We start from the raw sequence: 23,163 nt of genomic DNA on the forward strand, positions 1-23,163 counted from the left end.
GAAGAAGAAGAAGAACAAGAAGAAATTTAGGTCAAATTTAACAAAATAATTTTTTTTAAAAACATCTATAGATCTAAAGAGCCTGCAGTCCTAATATTTTATGGAACACTATTCCAGAGTTTAAAAGCTATATAAGAAAAACATCTTCTACCAACTGAGTTGCAAGTAATCTTAGACATTAAGAGTAGGCCTCCATAATCCAAGACAAGTGGGTAGGCTGTACTGAAACATTTCATGACTAACATTCTTTAAGATACTTTTTAACCATACAGTAACTTTAAATTACAGTTTACCTTTCAATTCAAAAGGTAAATTATAATTGAGAACAGTATGAAAAATATCGTACTCTACAATTAATGTATAATAAACTGTTCAGTATAAGACTACATTGTACTAAAGCCTGCATATGTATACCCCAATATGTACTGTTTGGTGTTAGGAATTAAGAAACACAGATTCAAATCACTTTAGTTGTTCATTTGAAATTAATAATATATTTCAACGTGGAATATTTAAAAAATCCTTACAAAATAAACTGCTAAAAGAAGAAAATAGGGAAATAAACAAAAAATACCTTTAAGATGTAAAATACCTTTAAAATATGTCTGAAATTTCAGACAAGGTTGCCTCTCTGAAAATACCAACACACACTATAATATCCCTGCTGAGCTGCTCTCACACAGTATAAGCATCAGCCTGCTCACCAGGCACATTTCACTTTTAAGATGGCACCTCATTTGCTCTTGCACATTTGAAATCTCTGGCCTGCATCTGCCGCTTGGCTCAGAAATGCCTGGTGAATGCCTCAGAAATTACAAATGTGTCTTAGTGTCTGCTGACTTGAGCAACTCAAGGGTTGTGGATGGCCTGGCTGTGATGGCTGCTGGCTTTATCTCTGAATGATGTGAGCATTAATGTCACCAGGCAGTGAGAGGAGGATGGGGTGGGGGTAGGGCATGACATGGCCCGGAAATGGAACTGCCTCCTTCCTTGCTCAAACACACTTCATTTTCATGAAAGGCTATTAGGCAAAGCTTGACTTCTCTTAAATATGATTAAATAAGTGCCAGCTCTCCAAAAATCTTCCAGTTCATAGAAGAATGAAAACTGATGGATTAAAATTAACATTAAATTAAGGTTTATTGTTGAATCGATGATGTTTATATGTGCCCAGTTAGGTTCTAAATAAAACACTGTATGTTGCACACTTTGCTATGCACAGCATACACAAATGCTACAGCTTCTTCTCTTACAGCTCATGCAAATCTCTGCAGTTCCAGCAGCTGTACTTTATACTCATACACTGGCATTTATACGAGCATTCTCCTTTGATACCTCTTTAGCCCATGAAGATGAACTATTATCTACATTAGCACTTCAGTAATATGACAGACCTGAAACTGCAATTAGAATGCAATACACATATCATTTTAAGATTAGCTGAATTTATTTTGATTTGCCCAAGTAATATTTTTTATTGCATCAAATAATGTATCAAATTGTGACGGGACAGGCAGAACCAGATGTTTGCGGATATAGAATAAGAACTTTATTAATGTTCCAATTGGTGGTAGCAGAATAACTCAAGATCAAAATCAAAAGCACAAAGTAATGGGAGATCCAAATCAGAGAGATCAAAGTCCGTGTCCAAAACCAGAAGAGCAATACAAAAACCAGGTAGTAAATCCAAAAGGGAGTCAGGAGAAAAATCTGCAATGAGAAAAACAAAGTCAGGGTACGGTACAAAGGAAGTAGTTAGTCAAAGAAAAATAATGCTCTGCATGATTAGAAAGTCTAGAGGCAATACTTGGCAATGAATGAGAGCTTGAAACAGTCATATATATAACAATTCTCTGAACACACAGGTGAATTGAATACTCCTGTGATGACGATCTGATTAAACGTCTCTGATTGGCTGAGTTGTTAGCTGGGTGATGAACAGGCTGCTGGGTAGTGTAGTGTGGTAGAGAGTTGGGCAGTATGAGTTCAAAGTTCAAGTTCAAAGAAGCTTTATTGACATTTCAGCTATATACAAGTACACAACAAAAACGAGACAATGTTCCTCCAGGACCATGGTGCAACACAAAACAACAGTGCAACAGACAACATGCTACACAAGTGTAAACAATGCAATATAGTGCAAAATGTTTAAACATTAAATAAACAATAATAAATACAGGACAGGACAAATACAAAAATGAATAGACAGTGCAATTATTTAGTCCAGTACACAGTACTGGGAATATGTAAAGTGAGTTGTGCATAGCAGTCAGTGACATGCTATACTGAACATAGCAGTCACTGGTAGCAGTCAGAACAGTTCAGAGTACAGTGCTGGTTTAGTACAGTACTCTAGCAGCAAGTAGGATAATGTGTAAGACTGCTACGAGTGCATATTTTATGTGAAGTTCGACTTCAGCACTAGTCTGATGGAAAACAATGTGTGAGTGCGTGTATGGATATGTATGTATGTGTGTGTGTGTGTGTGTGTGTGTGTGTGTGTGTGTGTGTGTGTGTGTGTGTGTGTGTGTATTTGTGTGTGACTGTGTATAAGCATGTGTGTTAGGACAACTAATCCTTGGTTAATTAATTATGTTGAAATGCTTTGGTTTGCTCTAAGTATACAAAAAATCTCAGTATTAATCTTAAAATTTTGCATATCAGTTCCACAGATATCCTTGCTTTCTATGATCATTTATTTAGTGTGGTTGCATTCTCTTTATTTTTTGTTGTCTGTTGAAATTTATTTTTCTCAATTCTTTCACAGTCACAGTATTTTTGTACCTGCCATCATCTTTGTTTCTTCCGTGTGACTCATGTAATCCCTCCAAACATCAATGGGCATTGATGCCTTTGACATCAGAAGTAGAAATTTGATTCTTGGGGTTCAGTATTGTTTCTGCTTGGAAGGATTAGTGTGTTATGCTGTATATTCTGGATAGGTGACAGCTTTTTTGATGATCCCCCTTTTTATGGAAAATGTTATACAAAATTGTATACAAAATACTTTTAAAGACCTCTCATATTTAGAAGCATCCAACCACATCACCCATGTGGATTTTTATTCTTTGTGAATTTATGGAAAATTACATGCCTTGCAATCCACAATCTCTTGCTGCACTAGAGAATATCTTGGGATGCAGCGAGTTGGTCCTCCTCCAACCCTGCTACTGGACAAAGGCAGCAGGCAAAGATGCAACACAGAGGAATGCACTCTGCTTAGTTGGAAAGGGATTTCCATCTGTTTCTATCAGCTCCGATGTCCTGGGGAAATCCAAACCAAAACTTCCCAAACAAAACCAGAAAACAAGGAGGATCTAAGGGGAGCCTTGGAAGAGAGACAGATTTGAGGGGGAAAACTGGAGAGGGGAGGGGACATGTAAAAACACGGACACTCTCGCAGCACAGAAGTGAGATGTAGCACAAGGGCTCACAGACCGCAATACCCAAAGTGACAGGCTAGGCGCTTGGCCCAGAACTTTTGCAAAAACCCAACACTCAGTGACTTGGTCACTGGGTTTATATAGGCCTAGTCCAGCTTTGGGTGTTAAGCCTGATTAGTGGTGTGCCTGACTCGAGGCCCCCCTCGACCCTTACAATAGTCTTACAAAAAGTTTTGTTTCCTATTTTTGATCTTCTTGTCACCAGCTGTGAGTCAGCAAAAGGAAGAATTATCATAAAAAGTAAACTCAAAAAACTCAGATTGTACACCTCAGTAAAAAAACAATATAATTTGTCTACGTTTTTTATAAATTAATAGCATCACAACATCTAACTAGTTTTTTTGTTAAGAGAGAAGTTTAAGTTTTGGTTTTTTTTTGCATCCTGAGCCTGCATCTTGAGGCTGTTTTTAATCTAGCAGTGCAACAATAAGATTTGTTTTCTGATGACAATGGCATAAAGAATTAACCAATTCTTGATTTTACTGTAGCCAGTAGAATGACCAAATGAGTGGTTTAGTTAGGTGAGAGGACTGAGAAAGAGAGAGCTGGGAAAAATTTGCACAACAACACTTGAATCTCTGAGATAAATGAGAAAATGCATCATGAGCTCAGAGTCGGGCTATCTTGAAGAGTCGGGCCAGAGCTTGAACATTTTCTTTTATTCTTTTCCAAGTAAAATAGTTACAAGAAAATGTTACTATTCACTTGCTTAAGCATGACAACTAAAATGCTTAATAGTAATGCGAAGCTGGAGAATGAAGTTTATTTTAAAGTGTGGTCGGGTAAAACACACAGGTGCTTCTTCGGGTGTTGTGACAGGTCATGTATCCAGCACAGATATTTTGTTCTGCCCCTGTCGTTATCTGCCAAAAAGGGCAAATAGCTGAGTGCTCTTATCAGCACACAAAAACAAGTGTCTCGTGTAGGACCTTATAAATAGGCCAGGTGGGGCACAACTACACAAAAACGAGTTCTTATTTCTAACTTGCAAGGAAATTACGAATGCAAAATTACAAACGTACAATATCATCCAACAAAATACGTCCATAATTACATATTCATATTCACTGTCAATTAAGCAACAAGAAGGGAGCTATTCTGACTGTCAGTTTGTAGTACTCTCATCTTCAACTCCTTTTTTGTGCATATCCGAATAACCTGTAACAGATAAAAGTAACACACACGCACTTTGACGATATATTTAAGGAACATGTATGTGAAGGATATGTAAAGGAAGAAAAACCCAGAGTACCATAATTTCAAAATCTATCATTCTGGAAAATGCTGAACTGTTATCTTAAGGTAAGGTATGGCATATCATTTAGATGAATATAAACTTTTATTGGCGCTCAAGTTCTGATATCTGTCAATATAAACTGTTCGGCTGCATCACCCAAATTGTCTTTAGTGATAGAACCTTCAGGACCATGGACAGCAGATTGGGTTCTGAGACTATTTATTAATTAGATAAAGTATTATAGTATCACAAACATGCTGTTTAATAGTTTAAGGACATAAAACAGCCTGCAACCAGCTATATTTTACGCCTTCAAAACTTTGATAATAAAACTATTGGACTGCTTGATAAATTGAAAAGCAATCTTCGCGGTTTCTCTTAAATTACTGGTTTTCTGGTGTAGTTGTAATAGTATTATGTAGTTCAGCCACGCTGATTGGGTGCAAGGCATGATGTGTGGGGGTCTAATGGGTTTGTAGGACTGTGCTCTTCAGACCAAAGCTTTCTCTAAAACTCCCCACACATGGAATGGAGCTCACACTGACCTAACGTTCATCTTTTCGAAATTTCACCCTGAAAAGAGTACAGAATAAAAGCAAATATTTTGGAAAAGATATTCTTTACGCTACCTTCAGAAGTATGTACTGGATTTTTACGCACCTCCTGAGCAGGAATTCTCTTAATCTATAAAAAAATCAAATATACTGAAGAGCATCAACATTTCTGGTGACGCAAGTCAGTCTACATTAATGGTTTTCAGTAACAAGGTGAAAGTCATGGATCACATCAAAAGATCCATGAATGCATTTATGGTATGGTACTTACAGTGTAGTCTCACCATAGGGACAAAAAAGACAGATGGCATTAGAAAACCCTAAAATGCACAATTCAGAAATCAGCAAGAGGCTCGGGGCGGAGTGGAAGCTACTGCCTGAACTGGAAAAGAGGCCGTACATTGACGAGGCCAAGAGACTGTGCGCATAGCACATGAAGGATCACCCAGGCTACAAATACAGACCCAGACGAAAACCCAAGAGTTTGATAAGGAACGACCGCTTTGCGTTTCACTCGCCGTACCTGGGAGACTTGGCTCGAGTGACAGAAATTTCTTCCGATACGTTTTGTTTCAGTACAGACAAATCAATGTTTTATTACCAGCTACATCCACGCAATATGCTTTATTTGGTAAGAATCATTTCAATGCTACGCTCACTCACAAGGCGAAAGAAATTCCTCATGCATTGACACCTGGTACACTGTCCTACGCCTCCACAATGGCATATCATAACGGATTCTTGGGTAGTTTGGGGTGTCCTGCACAACCGGCTGCAATGAGGCCTGGATACACAATGTCATGTAACTGTCAATTATGGGCACCTTTCTCCTATTGCTTATATACTTTTTCCAGGCTTAAGCATGTCAAGACTAATCTCGAATTCATCACAACAACCAAATCTGTGACGCACCAGCTGCTGAAGTAAACCTGGTGGTGGAATTACTGTCATATATACATGTATTTCATTTCATGTACTAATTTTGAATATGAAAATATTTACTACTGGGTTGTCGTTTTGAAAAAAAAGGACCAGCGTGGCCCATGTTTATGGGTTTGTGAAAATGAATTAAGTAATTTATGTGCTTTTAAGTAGTGTTCAGATTATAAACAAACTGACATCTTGACCAAAAAATGCATATGTTTTTGTTAGGTAGACTATAAAATATATTTAGACTGTCTAGTGACTGTGGGGAAAACAAGATGTTTGAATGAAGTATAGGTCTCAGGTAAAATGGTTTAATTCCGATTTTATAGTAGTTTCATAATTGCTTGATTATAATAATCCAATTTCAATGTAGAATTCTACATAGACACGTTCTTTCACCTTAAGACTGTGGATATAGACACTGACTGTTTAAACTGGGGCCTTGCAGAACAACAACGTTACTGTATTTCACCCGAAACGTTTCTGTTATTTGTAAATGTTACAATATGAAAAATAAAACAAAGTGTAAAATTGAGTATTACACAATTAGTTCATTAGGCAAAGTCTAAAAAAAAATCCATTAGTAAGAGCATTATGCCTATGGTTAAGAATTTTCAGCCAGAAATCATCCTATCATTTTTAACTGACTTGGGTTTAAAACAATATTTTAATTTCATGTAAAGATTACAATTCTGAACCAGGTTCTCTCACAAAATGATCTGCTTAAATAAAAATACATATGTAAACTGTTCATAGTTGTACACAGCTTAAACAGAAACCTGGGTTGACTGATGACAATTGATAATAGCAAAAAAAAAACCTGATTATGCAGGTATACCTGGAATTTTCTGTTTGTGCTTTTGCATGCTGTATTCTTTCATCACAAGAAGACTGATAAGAAACGGCTAAGTCCCTGTTTCACCCTATGTTGATACTGTGATAAGGACAACCATGTGATTATTTCCGGACTGTTTTTAATCAATATACTTTTTAAAGGAATATTCTTTTTTAAATAGTCTTTTAAAATATTTTAAATGCATTTTAATTTGAACTAAAAAGTAGTTGATACTAGAAAGTCTAAAAAACCCAACCCCCTTTTTTTCAATTCCTAAGGTAAAGTATTATTGACAGAAACTGGATAAGGTGACGTCACAGGACTCAGTCTCAGCTGAAGTGTTTACTCATTGAGTCAAGCTCCACCAAACACCAGGGCCTGTTTCTTTAACACTAAGCCCATAGTACTGTTTTTAAAAAGCATATTCAGTAGACCAATCCCATACCACTGCTTCACATCTCCAAGGAGCTACGTGTGTATTTGTAAAATCTAAACTGTAATCCTGATCAGAAGTAATAAAAATCTGAGTTAACTTGGAATAGCCCTATCATGAGCGTCAGAGCAGAAGCGTGCACATGTACTTACGTGTGCATGCGCACACTCAGACCAAGATTAGATCTGCAGGTCCACCCTGTGCAGCCTCAGTTCACTCAGCAGCCACCACTGCCCACTTCACTGGCCCTTCATCTGAAGTGGGAGCAGGACCCAGAGAGGAGAAATGGCCATCAGCATGCTTCAAAATGGGGGCTTTGTTTTAGGGCTCAATGGTCTGGCTGCAGTCATTGCTGCCACAGTTATGAATAATTGGAGCACCAAGGATCGTCAGGGAGATGTTGTGACCTCAGTGTACACCTATAAAGGACTGTGGCAGGACTGCGAGGTGTCCACCTCTGGATTCACAGAATGCCGGCCACTCTACGGCCTTCTGGGTTACACAGGTGAGTTCCATTGACTCACATACAATGGCATGGATTCATATAAAATGGCGCAGAGATAAGACAGTGAAACTAAAATATCTTGACAATGAACAATTGACAGCAAAACATAATGTGTACAATGTTAAATTAACATTTACAGGGTATGCTGGACACTGTATAAATGTATTTTGTACAACAGACATAACACTGTATTTGATTTTGCTGTGTAATCCCAGTGATTCGGTGGTATTGGATTTAATGCTTTTGCTTTGTATGTGACTTGAATACATACAAAAAATATCAGTAAAAATTCCATTAAATGTATTAATTAAAAAACCTGAAAATGGGTCTTGTAAAAAGTATTGGAGTGAATCAACTATCAAAAGACCAAAAGTCAAATCAACACTTATGTCATTGTTCCTGGTGGAGACATATAAACCGAAGATGAATGCAGAACTAAACTACTAGTGCACATTGTGTCCATACTGTTATCAGGAGTAAAACAAACAAAGACACACCGAAGCAAATTCCCCTCTCAAATGCTTTAATTCAATGAATGACAATCAAATGAAGGAACTGAAAATAAATGAATATATTATTTTTACTTTATCAAACAATATGATGATGTAGGTATTTCCTATATATCCATGGCCTCTTAGATGTGGTCATTTGATTTAAATTATAATTTCAATTTTAGAGTTTTAGGGCTTCATAATGAATACCTTTTTGTATACTTTTTGGTAAATCAGGTCAGTTCCAGGCTGTTAGAGCATTGATGATTATTGCTGTCGTCATGGGTGTGCTTGCCACTGGGATCTCCCTCTTCTCTCTGAAATGCTTTAAAATTGGCAACACAGAGGATTCCTCAAAGGCCAAAATGACTCTGACAGCAGGCATCATGTTTATTATTGCAGGTAAAAAGAAAATCTAAAGCAATTGTTCCAGCATTAAATTAGAAAACAATACTGCATTTAATTACTGCATGCTGCCTTTGTCAGATGTGGAGAACACTACAGACTTTAGAGAATACCATATTTCAGTCGTCTGTCTGTGATCTCTTTGTTTTTCATAGGCTTCTGTGCCATTGCTGGAGCATCCGTGTATGCTTACCAAATAGTGGCCAGTTTCAGGAGGACCGTTTATAATCCTAATTATGGCGGAATGTCCCAGATGGAAGGAATGGGGATGCAAATGGCTACGACGTGAGATAATCATTCAGAACTGGAAACCAATATTACATAAAAACATACTAATCTGCTACTATAACCTCAAAATGTCTTTATCTTGCATACTAGGGTGGAGGTAAGATGGTGAGTCACTTTTTCAGGTGTGTATGTTGTTTGCTATCTAACGGCCAGGTACACATTTGGACCAGCCCTCTTTGTGGCCTGGATAGGAGGAGGCTTGTTGCAAATAGGAGGAGTTTTAAAGTGTATGGCCTTTAAAGGGATGCATAACGAGACTACACCGTAAGTATTTGATAGATGATCAATAAATAAATGCTTGCAAGTGAAGAATATAAGTAATTTAGCATATATATAAAATGAATAGATGTATGAGATGTATAAAATTTACACCTAATAGCATTCGTCATTTTTTCCTTTTCTTTTCTCTGTCAGGTATAAGGCAGTTGCCTACAGAGCTACAGGGCAGCCCAAAGTAGCTGAGGAGGGCAGTGAAAGAGGACTGAGAGATCCAAAATATGTCTAAAAGACTGGTGTGCTCTTTCTACTTTTGAAGTTTTTGCTTTATAATTATATGCTGAATTTACAGGGTGGGGGGTTTGGAGATATCCTTAATTAAATATTGTTTCTAATGGGGTTTCGCTTTATAACTTTACATGTCTGAACATGGATAATACAGACACCTCCTTAAAAGTTATATTTAAAAATCAATTTCATTTGCTTCTTTATATTAATAAAAGGAACCGAAGCTTTGTCATTCTTTTAGTGTCATCATATTGCTTTTGTTTCAGCACAAAGAGATAACAGCCAGTAGGCCAGTATAATAGAACTAGCACTATTAAAGGACTATAAGTTAATGTATGGTGAGACTAGCATTTTTTATGCAAAGCACCTCAAGGAACTGTACTGTAACTCACTCAGTTAGCAAGCAGTAAATTCTCCAATACAACAGAGGTACTATGTCCCAGTGGTGCTTCACACCAATGACACTGTGTCCTTGTTTTTTTGCTTTGTTTTTCTATCAGTTTTTATTTTGTCAGTGCTGGTGTTGTTTTGACTTATTCAAGATTTCAGTGGGAACAATGACAACGTTACCACATGAATTTTGATAAATATATTTTATTAATGTTAAAAGAATATAGTTTCAACTTGTGTTTGAATAATACTTCTTAAAATGTGCTTAAATGACAAACATATGTCTAAACATAGAATGTAACAGATATAATGTATTCAATATAAAACATCAACTAATAAATAAATACTGATTAAGAACAGCCCCAAGACACTCTAGAAAATCCCTTCAAATATACCCAGGAACACATCAACCTCACTTTTCTCTTCCATTTGATCCCTGAAAAAAAAACAACTATTTTATATATATATATTTCACACACAATAATTAACACCTTTTTCTGTGAGTACCTGGCTAAGCCTTTGTGTTCTTCTTTTGCTGAATCTTCCTTTAAGAAAAAATTAAATCGCCTTTGTAACGACACATTTTTTGCCTCATGCTGTTTTTGGAGTGGATGTTTCACAGATGCTGCAGATATTTCTGGACATGTGCACTGTCAAAAAAAGGGGAAAAAAATAAAATGAATATATGACAATGACTTGAGAGGCATCAAAATAATTTTTTGTGGAATCTTTTCCTTGGGGAACATTTTTAATACATGTGTTAAAAGATGCTTGGGATTCTAGATGCTTGGGAAGGGGTATCAATCAAAGTTCTGGAAGGACAGCGTAGTGATAGAGTTCAGTATTCTTCTTGACCTATCCTACTTTGATTTATTATGACACAGAGCTTGTAAATCTCCTGATGAGTTAAATAATTTTCTTTTATGTTAAATAATAATGTAAATGAGTTAAATCAGGTAAAACATCAACCTCTGAAGTTCTCTGGCCAGCTAAGAATATGGATTAGTCAAACTCACTCTTTGTGATGCTGTAGCAGCAGGTACAATCCTGCAGGTAGATGTCAAAAGTATGTTAATTTATTTGCTAAAATAATAATCTTGGAAATACATATTTTCATAAGATTCAATGCCTGACCCTGCTGATAATCCAGATTTAGGCTCTGTTTCGGTAGAAAGAACCGAACTCTGACAATCTGAAAAATTAACAAACTTTTTAACATGCAAATGAAAATTTGTTTTTTTTCTAAAGTAAATATAGTCACAATTACGAAAAGCCTAAAGCACCTGTTGATTTAGAACAGTCATTCCAATCCTCCTTGCATGAAACCTCACAAGCAAGAACCAAATTATCATCATCAAAATCATCCCAGTCATCCCCTGCTAGGTCAAATGTCACATTGAGAGCATCAGGCACAGAGTCACTGTCAGTGCTGAGGTTTGGTTGTGATATGATGGCATGAGTTCTCTTGTGACTGGCAGGAATTCTGCTCATCGGTCTCTCTGTAGTTTCTCTCCTTATAAAAACATCTGCAACAGTTGCATTGGTAAGAACACAAACTATTTTAAGAGTTTTGTTTGTTTTTATTCACCATGTTCAGTGTAATCCATGCATTTTACTTTGTTATTTAGTCCTACCCAGTGAATTATTATTTTTTAATTGTATTTTGTGCATTATTCAGCAGTTACTGCATATCTTCACAGAAAATACATAAAATAAAAACAAAACAGCAACAAAAATATTTTACTTTGAAGTGTCGTTTTAGCATGGAACACTTGTTTCTCCACTGTGTTCTAAAACTACAAAAAAATCTATAAAATCAATATCAAGTTAAAGTAATATAAACACAATCAATTATTCGCAGTTGTGTTAAACAGTATACGCCGATGGATTACGATTAGTTCCGTATCACCATATAACGTGTACAGGAAACAACACTTTGGTCCACCTATGTGGTGTGTTTGAAAAAAATCAATGGCTCAGAGCTATGATGCCATCTGCTGGAAAGAAATGCACTGCTTTGTCACTCTTCAATTAGTCTTGGTAAACAGGGCACCATTTACGCTCAAATCAATTCATGTTGTTATAAATGTGTGAGGATTTTGATAATATATGCTTACCATCATGGTCTGACTCAAAATATGCCAGATCTTGAGGTGTGGCAAAGCCCTGGCCCACTTCCATTTTGTGGTTCACACTTTTAAGATAATAATGACATTTCTCAAATCTTTAGAAAAATAGCAGCACAGACCATATCACTGTAGTAAGAATACTACATAAATTTTAAGGTGGGTGCACATTATCTTAGTGAGGCTATTCAGGTTTCCAGATATCAGAATACATTTTGGACATTATTCATCAGATAGTTGATTTCTTCACAGTGGTAGACCCATTTTATTCTCATAAACTATGTAGGCCTTTGTCATTTTTCTCTAAAACTACTCCAGCACTTGTTAGCTAGTCTAAAACACTACAGTACCTGGTATGAGCTGGAATTGTGTCTTTGGGTTTGTATGAGAACTGCTTCATACTGATACTGTCTGCTTTATTATTCATTCTCATCTAAGAAAACATGATAAAAGTATAGCTTCAATATCGTAATTTTACAGATGTAAAACTGCATATGATGGGAAACATGTGATGTGAAAACAAGAAGCACTAATTGACCTTTAAACGTTTGACTGGGGTATCTATGAGCTTCTCATTCCTTATCTTTAGATCTTTGAGATATGATGAGAAAATGGACTCTTGATTTGGTCTTTTTATCCCCACCTGTACTCCAACTTTGCCTAAAGGATGGGAGATTAGTCAAAAACAAAACATTCTTCATTTGATAATCAAGTTTCACATTCTAATAAATAAGTTAGCATTCTAATAAATAAGTATTCTTGTTACTCTGGTACTCACAGCAGTCATGGCCACAAAGCTCTTTGTTTTTACAGAAATGGTTACACTGCCTTTTGCCAATTTCTGTCTGAGTGTGATCTGCAGCATGAACAGGTGGAAGTACTGACGCAGTTAAAATATCCACAACAATATACATCACTGGTCAGGTTAGAACCTCAAGACCGCTGCTGCCCAGATATTATATGGGTGGCAGACAACTCTCAACACGGAATTAACACTGACACGGTAGGGCATGAATGTTGAGCTAGTACAAGTTAATCATGCAAAGCAGCATTGATGGGAATATTGAAGGTGACCAAGAACATTTGTGATTGACAACACATGAGCTATCACTTCCCACTCTACAATAACAAGGTTTTTCTAAAACCATGATGTTGCTAAAAAAATAAAATAATGAGTGTATATTTTCAATATATTTCTGTGTACCATTTTACAATGAGGCTGCCCTTTAAAAAGATTTAATAGCTTAGTTATACAGTTCTGTTCATTGTTATTAATTGGGTCATAAACACCTTAAAAATAATAAATGAGCAGTTGTTAAATAAATAAAATGAGCTACAGTAATATGTTGACCTGAAGAATGTGAACTTAATCATTTCATATGTTAATGTACAACATCCTGTTGGTGGTTACGTGGTAGTGACTTTTCTGATGAAGATGACAAGTGTAATGCTGACTGATGGAGAACACAAAGTTAGCTAAGCAACCAATAAAATCTGAGGCTATATTTACACTTGGTATTTTCAAGTGTCACAAGTGATCACAATTGGTCTGTGTTAAGTGTAAACAGGGTCATATACACCTAAGAGAGACAGTGTGATCCAATCAGCCAAATCACATTTGGAGATGTTCAAGGTTGCAAATGGCCATACTGTAATTGTAATGTAATGATAAACCATCTCAGTGCTTTAAAGAGAACATCAAAAGATGTCCTTATCAGAAACACATTATTATGCTGGGATATGTTTATGCCCCAATTCATATATTTAATAAACTTGCTAAATGGCTTGCTTGCAAACCAGAAAGGATAAGAACAGCATTCCCACCAGTGTAATTGTTGTAAGTAACATAAAAAAACAAAGTGATCAGTTTTGAAATTAGAGTCACATGAAAAGGCCTGGTGTAACAAGTATGCCTCTCAGCTGACCACTCACAATCTGATCACTCATGACACTGGTGTAAATGGGGTCTGAGATTTAAGAGTATAGATGAATGTGGGCTTAATGTGGGCAATTAATAACCATCCATAACCCTTTTATAAATGTAATCTTATTGTACATTTACTATTAGTGGTACCAATTTAAAGGGTAAAGAAGAAGGCTCAACTGTTTTAAGAGCTAGGAATACTTAGCCTACAATACCTTGGTCCTCTGGAGAATACTGAACTTTCTGTGCTGCAACCTGGGCTCTTGGTATGACCCTGTGATAATTGAGCACTGTGCTGGTGTGTCTGTGTGATGTTTCCTGTTCACTCTGAGGCACATATGCTATGCTCCCCACACCAAGTGATTCAGATGAAACCTTTGCTTTTGAGTAGAATGCACTGAATTTCTGCTGGATATCCAGTCCCACTACACAACACACACATATATGCATTGCATTAGATTTCACCTAATTTAAAGACATCTGAAACTAAGAAATATAATATAAAACAGTATACCAAAGAAATATAGTTTCTTTTGAGAAAACTGGTCTAAAATGGTTTCAACTACTTATCAAGAAAGGCCAAGCCACAATATTTATGCCACAGTACTAACATTAGGAAATCAGTTTGAGAAATTTTTAATTTATATATATATATATATATATATATATATATATATATATATATATATATATATATATATATATATATAAAAAAGAGAATTAAGTTAATATACCAAATTCAGAACTTATCAAATGAATGCTGATCTCATCTCCCTTAGGTGTTCTTGCAACTTCAGTCTTCCTTGACCAGCTCCCAGACTTCAAAAGCATAGCATCTCTGATTACATGAAAAATATGTCATAACCTTTTTATTTATCACTAATCTTTAAAACCAACAAATTAACAAACAAAACATTTTAAGCAATTTGACCCAAATTACTCTGGGTCTTACGGGATCTTCTGCAGGAAGACCACATTGTTGTCACAATCCCCCATTATTACAGTAACATAATGGTGGTCTGGGGCAGTTCTTTTGGTCATGAGCTGCTCAAAATTTTTCAAGTTCACCATGACAACAATCTCTGCTGTACAGGCACTGTATCTTGGAAGCTGAAAAATAAAATTTTAATATTTATACATTTATGCATTATTAGAAAGTACTTAAATATTAAGTACATTAGACATTCATAGAACACAGAACACAATAGAACACAGTTTTCATTTTTACATAATCCACTGAAACTGTAATATTACATGAGTCTTTATTTAAAATAAAGAGAGAACACCCATCACCTGTTCCATACTAACTTCATATTTTGGGAGTTTGCTGACAGCTTCTTTGATCTGATTTCCAAATGGAGGATGTCTGTTCATAATCTGAACACAAACACTGATCATGAAAGTACATAGTTACAACAACTCACTCAATAGTCAGTAACACTTGCTTCAGGACTAAATAAAGCACTTGATTAGAAATGTTTTTAGAGGGTACAACCATATTCGTTTTAGTACATACAAGCTCCAGTTCCCTGGCATTTGTTGCTTCAATCTTGTTGAACGAGGTCAATCCTGCATTCACCATGGCGGTTGCCAGGGACAACCCTGGAACAATGAGTATTTGATTAACTGAATTAAAAATCTTTGAACTATATTGTCACTGCAATAGCTATTAAAAACATCTCTTTTTCACCCAAAGCAACAATTTACATATCAGCATCTGACAGACATGTTTATCCAGAGCAGCTTATACATTTATCTGTATGACAGTATGTGTGCTCCCAGGGAATTTAACCCATGAAGTTGATGTTACTAACACCATGTTTTAACAAGATGAGCTATAAACAGTTTAGATGATCAACCTACCTATCTTATCCAGCTGCTTGGAGACATAGGGAGAATTTTCCCACAGCTTAGCTCTGAAACACTTGGCCAAAATCAAGGAATTGAGCTGAGCTGAGAAATTCTTTTGGGGGTGGTGACTGAGAAACTCTGCCAGGCCTAACAAAATCCAATCAAAACATGCTGCTGAAACAAGCATTCATGTGGAAACACAGAGTAAACAATGAAGGTATGCAAAGTAATACTACTGACATTAGAAACGTAATTTAATAGAATGTAATTTAATAGAAAGCCAATGATACAAAACACATTTTTTAATAATTACACAAATGTCATCAGAATATTAGTTTCATAAAAGACAGTTTACATTTGCTAACTCGGATTCCATTCCTGAATATTTTCCCAGTGTCTTGAGTCAGTCCAAACTCCTGAACTGGAATGCAGCCTAACTGAGCTTGAATCAAACTGTGGTGAGAACGGAATAATACAGTAGAGTATCAAATGCCAACCCCAAACACAGCAGGGACTACAAACAAAGACTCTAGATGTGATTGTGAAAGACAAAGAAACAAAAACAAAAACACTGATTAGGAGTGAAACATACCAGTTTACTTTCATGTTGTTAGTTTTGATCTTCCCATCCATGGGATACCTAAAATATAATTGCTCCCCATTTGGTTATTGTCAAAGATGTTTAGGTTCTAATGAGTGTCTGGAAATGAATCTACCTGACCTGATAGTGACTCTGTTCTTATCCTTGTTCAGTGTGTTCAGGGTCCTCTTCTCACTGACTCTTAGTTGTACGTCATTAAACTCCTTCCCCTGTGATATCATTTCAATCTAACATGTGCAGATATTAAAGTTCAGGTTTTGTATTTTTAACAATTTTTAAAACCTTATAATAGTAAACAAGAATTAGCTGCAAACAAAAATGTATGTATTATCAAACAGCCCAACTTGTTGGGAAAAACAAGTTTTGTGGTACACACTCACCAACTCTGACAAGGACTCTCTACCAGTCACCTTGCTAAACTGTTTCATAGTGTCAAATGCGACATAGTACCTGGCCATAAGCTTCCCACTCTCTGTGTGTGAGCAACATTGGATGTAGGGCATTGGCAAAAAAAAAGAGATAAAGTAAAGACACCTTTTACTCATGTACATATTAAAGAACACTTTTTGGACAGTGTTTGGCGTAAGTAATATTTAAAATATTTAGGCTACATCTTGAAAACTACTCACACATACTATAAAATATGAAATAGAGTACGATCTACCACCTGTAGGCTTGATGTTTATATCTTCATCCATTGCAATCAAATGAAATGAGGCCAATGAGTTTAGGTTCTTTAGACAGAGCTCTGAAATAAGACAAAGCCAAATGACAGCCGGAATAAATCAGGAATAAGTCTGGTCACTGAAGCCAGAAATTGTACAAACCTAAGGATTTGGCATACCTTGCAGTTTGGTTTCAATCCCACATTTGTCAAGATCAGGGGAAAAACCTGAAACAAATTTAAACTGATTTGAAAGCAGAATAGCTTGCACAATTTACCTTTGCTGGCAGGAGGTATGGAGGACATACTAACCATAGTGTTTGGGATTCTTCAAAGCTCTGATATAAAGGAAAGTGGAACGAATCCAATCTAAAGCCATGTTTACATCAGAGATCGTGTGAAGGCAAATCTCAGCATTCAGGTGTTCCACCAAGTTTGTATGCAAGCTAATAACAGGAAATTAACTTGTCAATAATTTATAAATCACAAGTACAATCACAATATATATAAAAAAAATTAGAAATTGAGTTTTAAAAGAAGTGACTAAAGCTGCTTAAAGTCCATTATTATAATACTCTTTTTTTGTCAGCTCTACTAATACCATACCTGCTCTCTATGGTCTCAGAACCATTCAAAAACTGCATGTACTTGTCTTTGGTTTGAGACCGTGTCATAATCACAGCAGTTGCTGATGTATCAAACTAAAAGATAGATTAATGAGTTTATCTCACCCTCAAAATGTCTGTCACAACTATTCTGTCCATGAAAAAGATCAGATAATTGACAAATACCATCAGTGTGAAACACTTTGATGACAAATTTGAGCATTACACTTTACAGCAGTCTGTACACTTGTGTCTTGATGTTCTGTTCAAAAGAGCATGGTCAGTCCTTAGGTTAGTGGAACTATGGCCCTGAGTTTCAGTAGAATGTGCACTGTGTCCTGTGGGACCATGTACAAGATGTTCTAAGGATTGGTTCAATACTATAGATTTGAGATTAAGTCCTGAGATTTAGTTTAGTTTCCTGAATATTGTATCCTGGGGTTTAGTTTAGTACTCCACACCAGTTTTTTGCTTTTTTTAAATTTTTGTTTAAAGCTGACACTTAGCTGACACCTTTATAACAATTATACAATTATAACAGTTTGAGCCTTGCTCAAGGGCCAAACAGTGGCAACTTGGCAGCAGTGGGGGTGTGAACTGGCAAACCTTTAGTTTAGTTCAGTATTACGTGAAATGTGTCCTAAGGTTAGTTCCGTACTACGTGAAATGCGTCCTGAAATATAGTTCTGTACCTGTGGCCTACCTGCTCGGCCAATCATTTGTAACAAGTCAGCCTCACTATATTCCTCACATGACCCGCCAACATAATGCATTGTGGACTTGATCACCACCAGGTGAGCCGGAAGGTTCACACCCATTGCCAAAGTGCTGGTGGTAACTGGTTAAATAACATATTTTTAAAACCATTTCACATTTTACATAAAAACACAGAAAAGAAAGAGAAAATTAAGAGAATAATAATGGAAAATAAATTACAGATTATTGTTGGTATGATAGATGATGTTTTTTTGCATTAATGCAAAAACAGCACTCACAGAGGACAGGCAAGTCACCGACAGTGAATGCGTCTTCAACCACTTTTCTGTCTGACGCACTAACACCAGCATGATGATATCCCACACCACAGATAATTAGATCTTAATAGACACATATTAGAGAAAACACTATATCAGTTCACAGACCTCACACATCTCTCTTTCAAGAGGTTTCCATAATACAATTCATAGTTTTTAACTAAGTACGGATTTGATCCCTTCTTACTTACTAAGTATGTAAAAAAGATGTACCAACCTCTGAGTTTTGAATCAAAAAGAGAGTTGGCATATTTCTTTAACCTGTGAATCAATACAATGAGTTATAGTCACCACAACATAAATTTATCTATGTTAAAAAGACAACAGTAGAAAGAAAACACACCGCTGTTTGTGATCACTACTCATAATGAATCTGGCATCTTTGGCTAGCACTGCAGCAGACTGCTGAACTCCTTTCCGAGTGGAGCAAAACTTTGAAAAACATAAAAAACAGTAAAAAGGCAAGAAAAAGTCAATTAAAACTGCAAAGAACGCAGTAAATCCCACTTACCACCAATGTTGGTTTCTGATCAGAATAGGTCTGAATGATACTGGCCATTTTGTAATTGAGAGAGAGATCAAACTTGAATTCATTCTGATTGTTTATACTGGGGAATCCCAGCACCACCTTCCTCAGTTTCACCGGTCTATGACTCTCATCCATCTCCAGACAAGTGGCTAGTCCCAGATCATCTGACAGCCAATCAGCTATCTTTAGAATTAAAAAAAACCAAAAAAAAACAAAACAAACAAACATAGGAACAGTTACTACCCAGACCCCAGTAAATAATTCCAGTAAATTAATTTTTATAGTTCTTGGATTTGCTCACATCACAAAAGTTAGGAATGGTGGCAGAGACTGCTATAAATCTGGTGTTGGTCTTAGAGTCTGGATTTTCAGCCATACGGTAAGAGTGTATGGCTTTCATTCTGCTGACCACAACCTCCAGAGTAGCTCCACGGGTTAAGTCTTTCACCACGTGTACCTACAGTGCAGTGCCAGATTAAGAGAGCTCTATAAAAAAATTTTTTAAAAAGCAACAAAACACAGAAATGACACTGACTCACTGCTGCTGTAATACAAATATAGATATCAGTAAAAATAATAAAGACCTCATCAATGAGGAAGAGTCGGACTGAATGCAATAAACAGTTATCCCTCCACTTTCGCGTCATGCTGTCCCACTTTTCCTTTAAATGGGGGATGTAACATTAGTAAAACATGATTCAGTGTTTCAGTTTCTAGCTCTGTTTAATTCAGAATGTATTGGTGCATAAATCAAAACTTGGTATAACTTACAGGTGTTGTCATAATAAGATGAGCATCCTGGATTTCAAAAAAATCATCTATCTCAGTGTCACCTGTCAGTTCTTTGCAGTTCAGTCCTAGGGGCCCAAATTTCTGCTTCCAGTTTTCATATTGCTGATTGCAAAGGGCTTTAATTGGTGCCACTGAAAACAGAATAAAAACAGCAAGAACATGACTGGGGCAACATCTATGTGGTCATGTAGGCAAAATGTACTCACTCACAAATTCAATATAAAGTTAAAATATAGAAGAGAGAAAATTTAAATAAGACAAGGGGAAGCTATAACCTACTGTAGACGGCTCTGACATTGTGCCAAGGCTCTGTGGTCTCCATAAGAAGTCGAATAATAGCCAACTCAAAGAGCACAGTTTTTCCTGAGCCAGTGGGTGCACAGGCAACAAAGTTCTTGCTGGTGTACAGAACCTCAAACATAGTGATAATAAAGTGTTCATAAAAATATGAAGTACATTGTAATAAACCATTAATTCAATGGAATTTATTTGAATGATTGACACTTACATCATCCAGTGCTTTGGACTGCACATAGTTGAAGTAGGGGAAGTCTCTGAAGACACTTCTAAATTTAGCAGCTATGCAATTATCATTAAGGCAATCATTTCAAACTAGGGAAAAATTAACATATCTGTATCTGGGGGAACTGGGTCTTTCATTAATTTTTTGAGGATACGAATTTCAGAGACAGAACGAAGAATCCCTGGGCATGATAACCCTGAAATGAAAGGAGAAAAAAAATCACCACTTATTTGTTTATTCTTGCTAGTTTCAGCTACAGTATCACATTCATTTCCAATATGTGTACAAATCTTGGTGCATAGTAGGTAAGTACAGTAGTCTTTCTTAAGCCATTATGACTAAATGGAAATACCAAAATATATAGCACATAGTATACTCACTAGCCAGTGAGCTAATGTAGCAATATGTAGTGAAATTTATATTACCTTGAATCTGAACAGGTTTGGGAGTGATGGGGAGAAGTTGAGTTTTTTCCAGACCGGAGTCACACTTTTGTTGTGACGGGCTACATTTCTTGATCTGGCCTAGTTCCTTAAAGGGTCCACAGGTAGCAACAGCAAGCATTGTAGGTGGATGCTCAGTTGCTATGGCAACATGACTGAGGCTGTGGTTGGGTTTTGTTGGAACCGAGACACAGTTGCTCACTGAGCTCGTCAAGGGAGCTTTGAACAACCTACAGGGTGAATATTTTAAAAAATTTAATCCAAAGAAAAGTCCCAGTAGTAGTTAGATCCATGATTTATTGTTCCATCAAGTCTGATTTTGAACAACCAAAGAAAATGAAACACTTTGCACTGCTGTATATTCCAAAAGACAATAGAATACATTGGAATACACATAATATAAACAATATATTATAAGGTCCATTAGTTATTAATAGACAAATTCAATAATATACTAGGTGTACCGAGTCTGGAAGCGAGGGCTGGAACGGGAATGAAAAGATCTGGTTTCCACAAGATGATCTAAATTTTCCAGTGTGCTGGGGTAGACTTGATTATTACTGTCAGCAGTGTGGAACCTGTCTGAAGATGAGTCAGGAGCCCATGCGCCAAATGCCTTCTGGCCTCCTTCTTTATCTGCCAGATTTCGGATACATTTTCCTGAACAGACATTGGGTTGGCGGAAAGGCGGCAAAAATGTCCTTGCCTTCTGAGAGAAACCTTTGTGAACAGGATGAGGTGGTTTTCTGACACTTTAATAAAGACATTTTCTTAATCATTTGAACTGATTGTAACATGGGCAGGCACTAGCTAGTTCATACACTCACTTGTAAAGCAATACTCATATTACAGCCTTATCATACATGACACATTTTCAAACAGGATGTCAACAGGTATTCTCCCATGAAAATAATTGAAAACAATACCCAGTACTTGTGTATGACTCACCAGTTGAAAAGAGGTATTTGGCCTCTTTCTGGATGTCTTGAGCTACTGATATTTCTGAAATTACAGAAGCAGCATCCGGCTGCCAGACATTTTGATCCTGGCATAATGGTTTCCTATATGCTCAGGATCAGAAGTAAGACTACATTAATTTCCTTCTTCAAAAATGATACTTACTTGCACTCAACATCTAATTCTAAAAGGAAAATAATAATTTAAAGACATGAGCTGTCCTGTTTAAATTGTGAATCTTATTCTTAATCTAACCTATTAAACCTAATCTACTCACACTTTATGAACCACTGGTCTGTCAAAAAACAGGTTATCAAGGGGTAAAATGAATTCTTCAGACTCTGACATCTGGGTCCATTTAAACACAACCTGGTAATGTAATCAATAAGGTAAGGCAGAATGAGGTAGAAGAAAGGTTAAGAGTATAGCTGCATTTAGGCTAAGTAGCTAGCTGGCCTACCACAAATCAGCCTGAACATATTCCTTGCCCTCTGATGCTTATTTAGGCATGCCGTCGATTCACAACAGCACACAATTATGCTAAAGTTACCCAACTGCACGAACATATCTTCTAAAAGTCACAATAATGTATAACTCAAATCATTTCCCCATAACAGTTACCACAATGAATGGCACTTTCAATTACTTAATATAGTTTACTTAAAATACTTTATCTACAAGCTAAGTTAGCTAGCGTAAACTAACTCACCACAGTGAAGACTTTGGAAACTTGTTTTTAACAAAGGTTCTCGAGAAACTAAGTTACGCAACTATTTAGTTAGCTAGTATTAGTTTTTAATGAATGACCCTCAAATAACCATATATCAAAATCTAGCTATTTAACTATCTTATCTTAGCTGGCTATTGTAATTTCGTTTTGCACTAAAACACTGATAGCTATCAAGCTAACCTAGCTAGTCTAACTTTCCAACCAATGCCGTGGGGAATAGTGGTTTCAAGAATTAGCTTGAAACAATAGCAACAATTTAGCTACAGGCACCCTCTCAAGGAGGAAAAAATAAATTGTTTATGAAACAGAAATGTTGCTAATATTACGTCAGGGAGTATGGTGTCGTTAAGATCGTTAGCTAGGTAGCTAGCT

The 23,163-nt window shown here is 36.4% G+C and overlaps 2 protein-coding genes across 2 annotated transcripts; one reads left to right on the forward strand and one right to left on the reverse strand.

The window, feature by feature from the left end:
• Nucleotides 1-7,714: 7,714 nt before the first annotated feature.
• Nucleotides 7,715-9,623, forward strand: cldn18 (claudin 18). Its single transcript, XM_027026948.2, has 5 exons — nt 7,715-7,934; nt 8,663-8,827; nt 8,986-9,115; nt 9,272-9,382; nt 9,533-9,623. The coding sequence occupies exons 1-5, from the start codon at nt 7,715-7,717 to the stop codon at nt 9,621-9,623; spliced, it is 717 nt and encodes a 238-aa protein (XP_026882749.2).
• Nucleotides 9,624-10,362: 739 nt separating this feature from the next.
• On the reverse strand, nt 10,363-22,409 carry hfm1 (helicase for meiosis 1). The gene is made up of 38 exons (XM_035534359.1): nt 22,339-22,409; nt 22,053-22,165; nt 21,569-21,824; nt 21,087-21,334; nt 20,816-20,857; nt 20,647-20,717; nt 20,418-20,550; nt 20,118-20,269; nt 19,931-20,008; nt 19,648-19,803; nt 19,329-19,529; nt 19,161-19,249; nt 19,035-19,078; nt 18,779-18,880; nt 18,476-18,621; nt 17,785-17,879; nt 17,491-17,624; nt 17,359-17,406; nt 17,182-17,262; nt 16,895-16,986; nt 16,635-16,741; nt 16,506-16,553; nt 16,269-16,366; nt 15,926-16,060; nt 15,579-15,664; nt 15,356-15,439; nt 15,015-15,172; nt 14,797-14,900; nt 14,278-14,487; nt 12,917-12,994; nt 12,677-12,798; nt 12,489-12,571; nt 12,130-12,206; nt 11,296-11,538; nt 11,147-11,204; nt 11,029-11,059; nt 10,520-10,662; nt 10,363-10,448 (listed from the first exon to the last, which is right to left on the reverse strand). Exons 1-38 carry the CDS (start codon nt 22,407-22,409, stop codon nt 10,385-10,387), a joined length of 4,281 nt encoding a protein of 1,426 aa, XP_035390252.1. The 3' UTR covers nt 10,363-10,384.
• Nucleotides 22,410-23,163: the final 754 nt, after the last annotated feature.

Source organism: Electrophorus electricus, chromosome 15 (genome assembly GCF_013358815.1).
Source record: "Electrophorus electricus isolate fEleEle1 chromosome 15, fEleEle1.pri, whole genome shotgun sequence".
Classification (NCBI taxonomy): Eukaryota; Metazoa; Chordata; class Actinopteri; order Gymnotiformes; family Gymnotidae; genus Electrophorus; species Electrophorus electricus.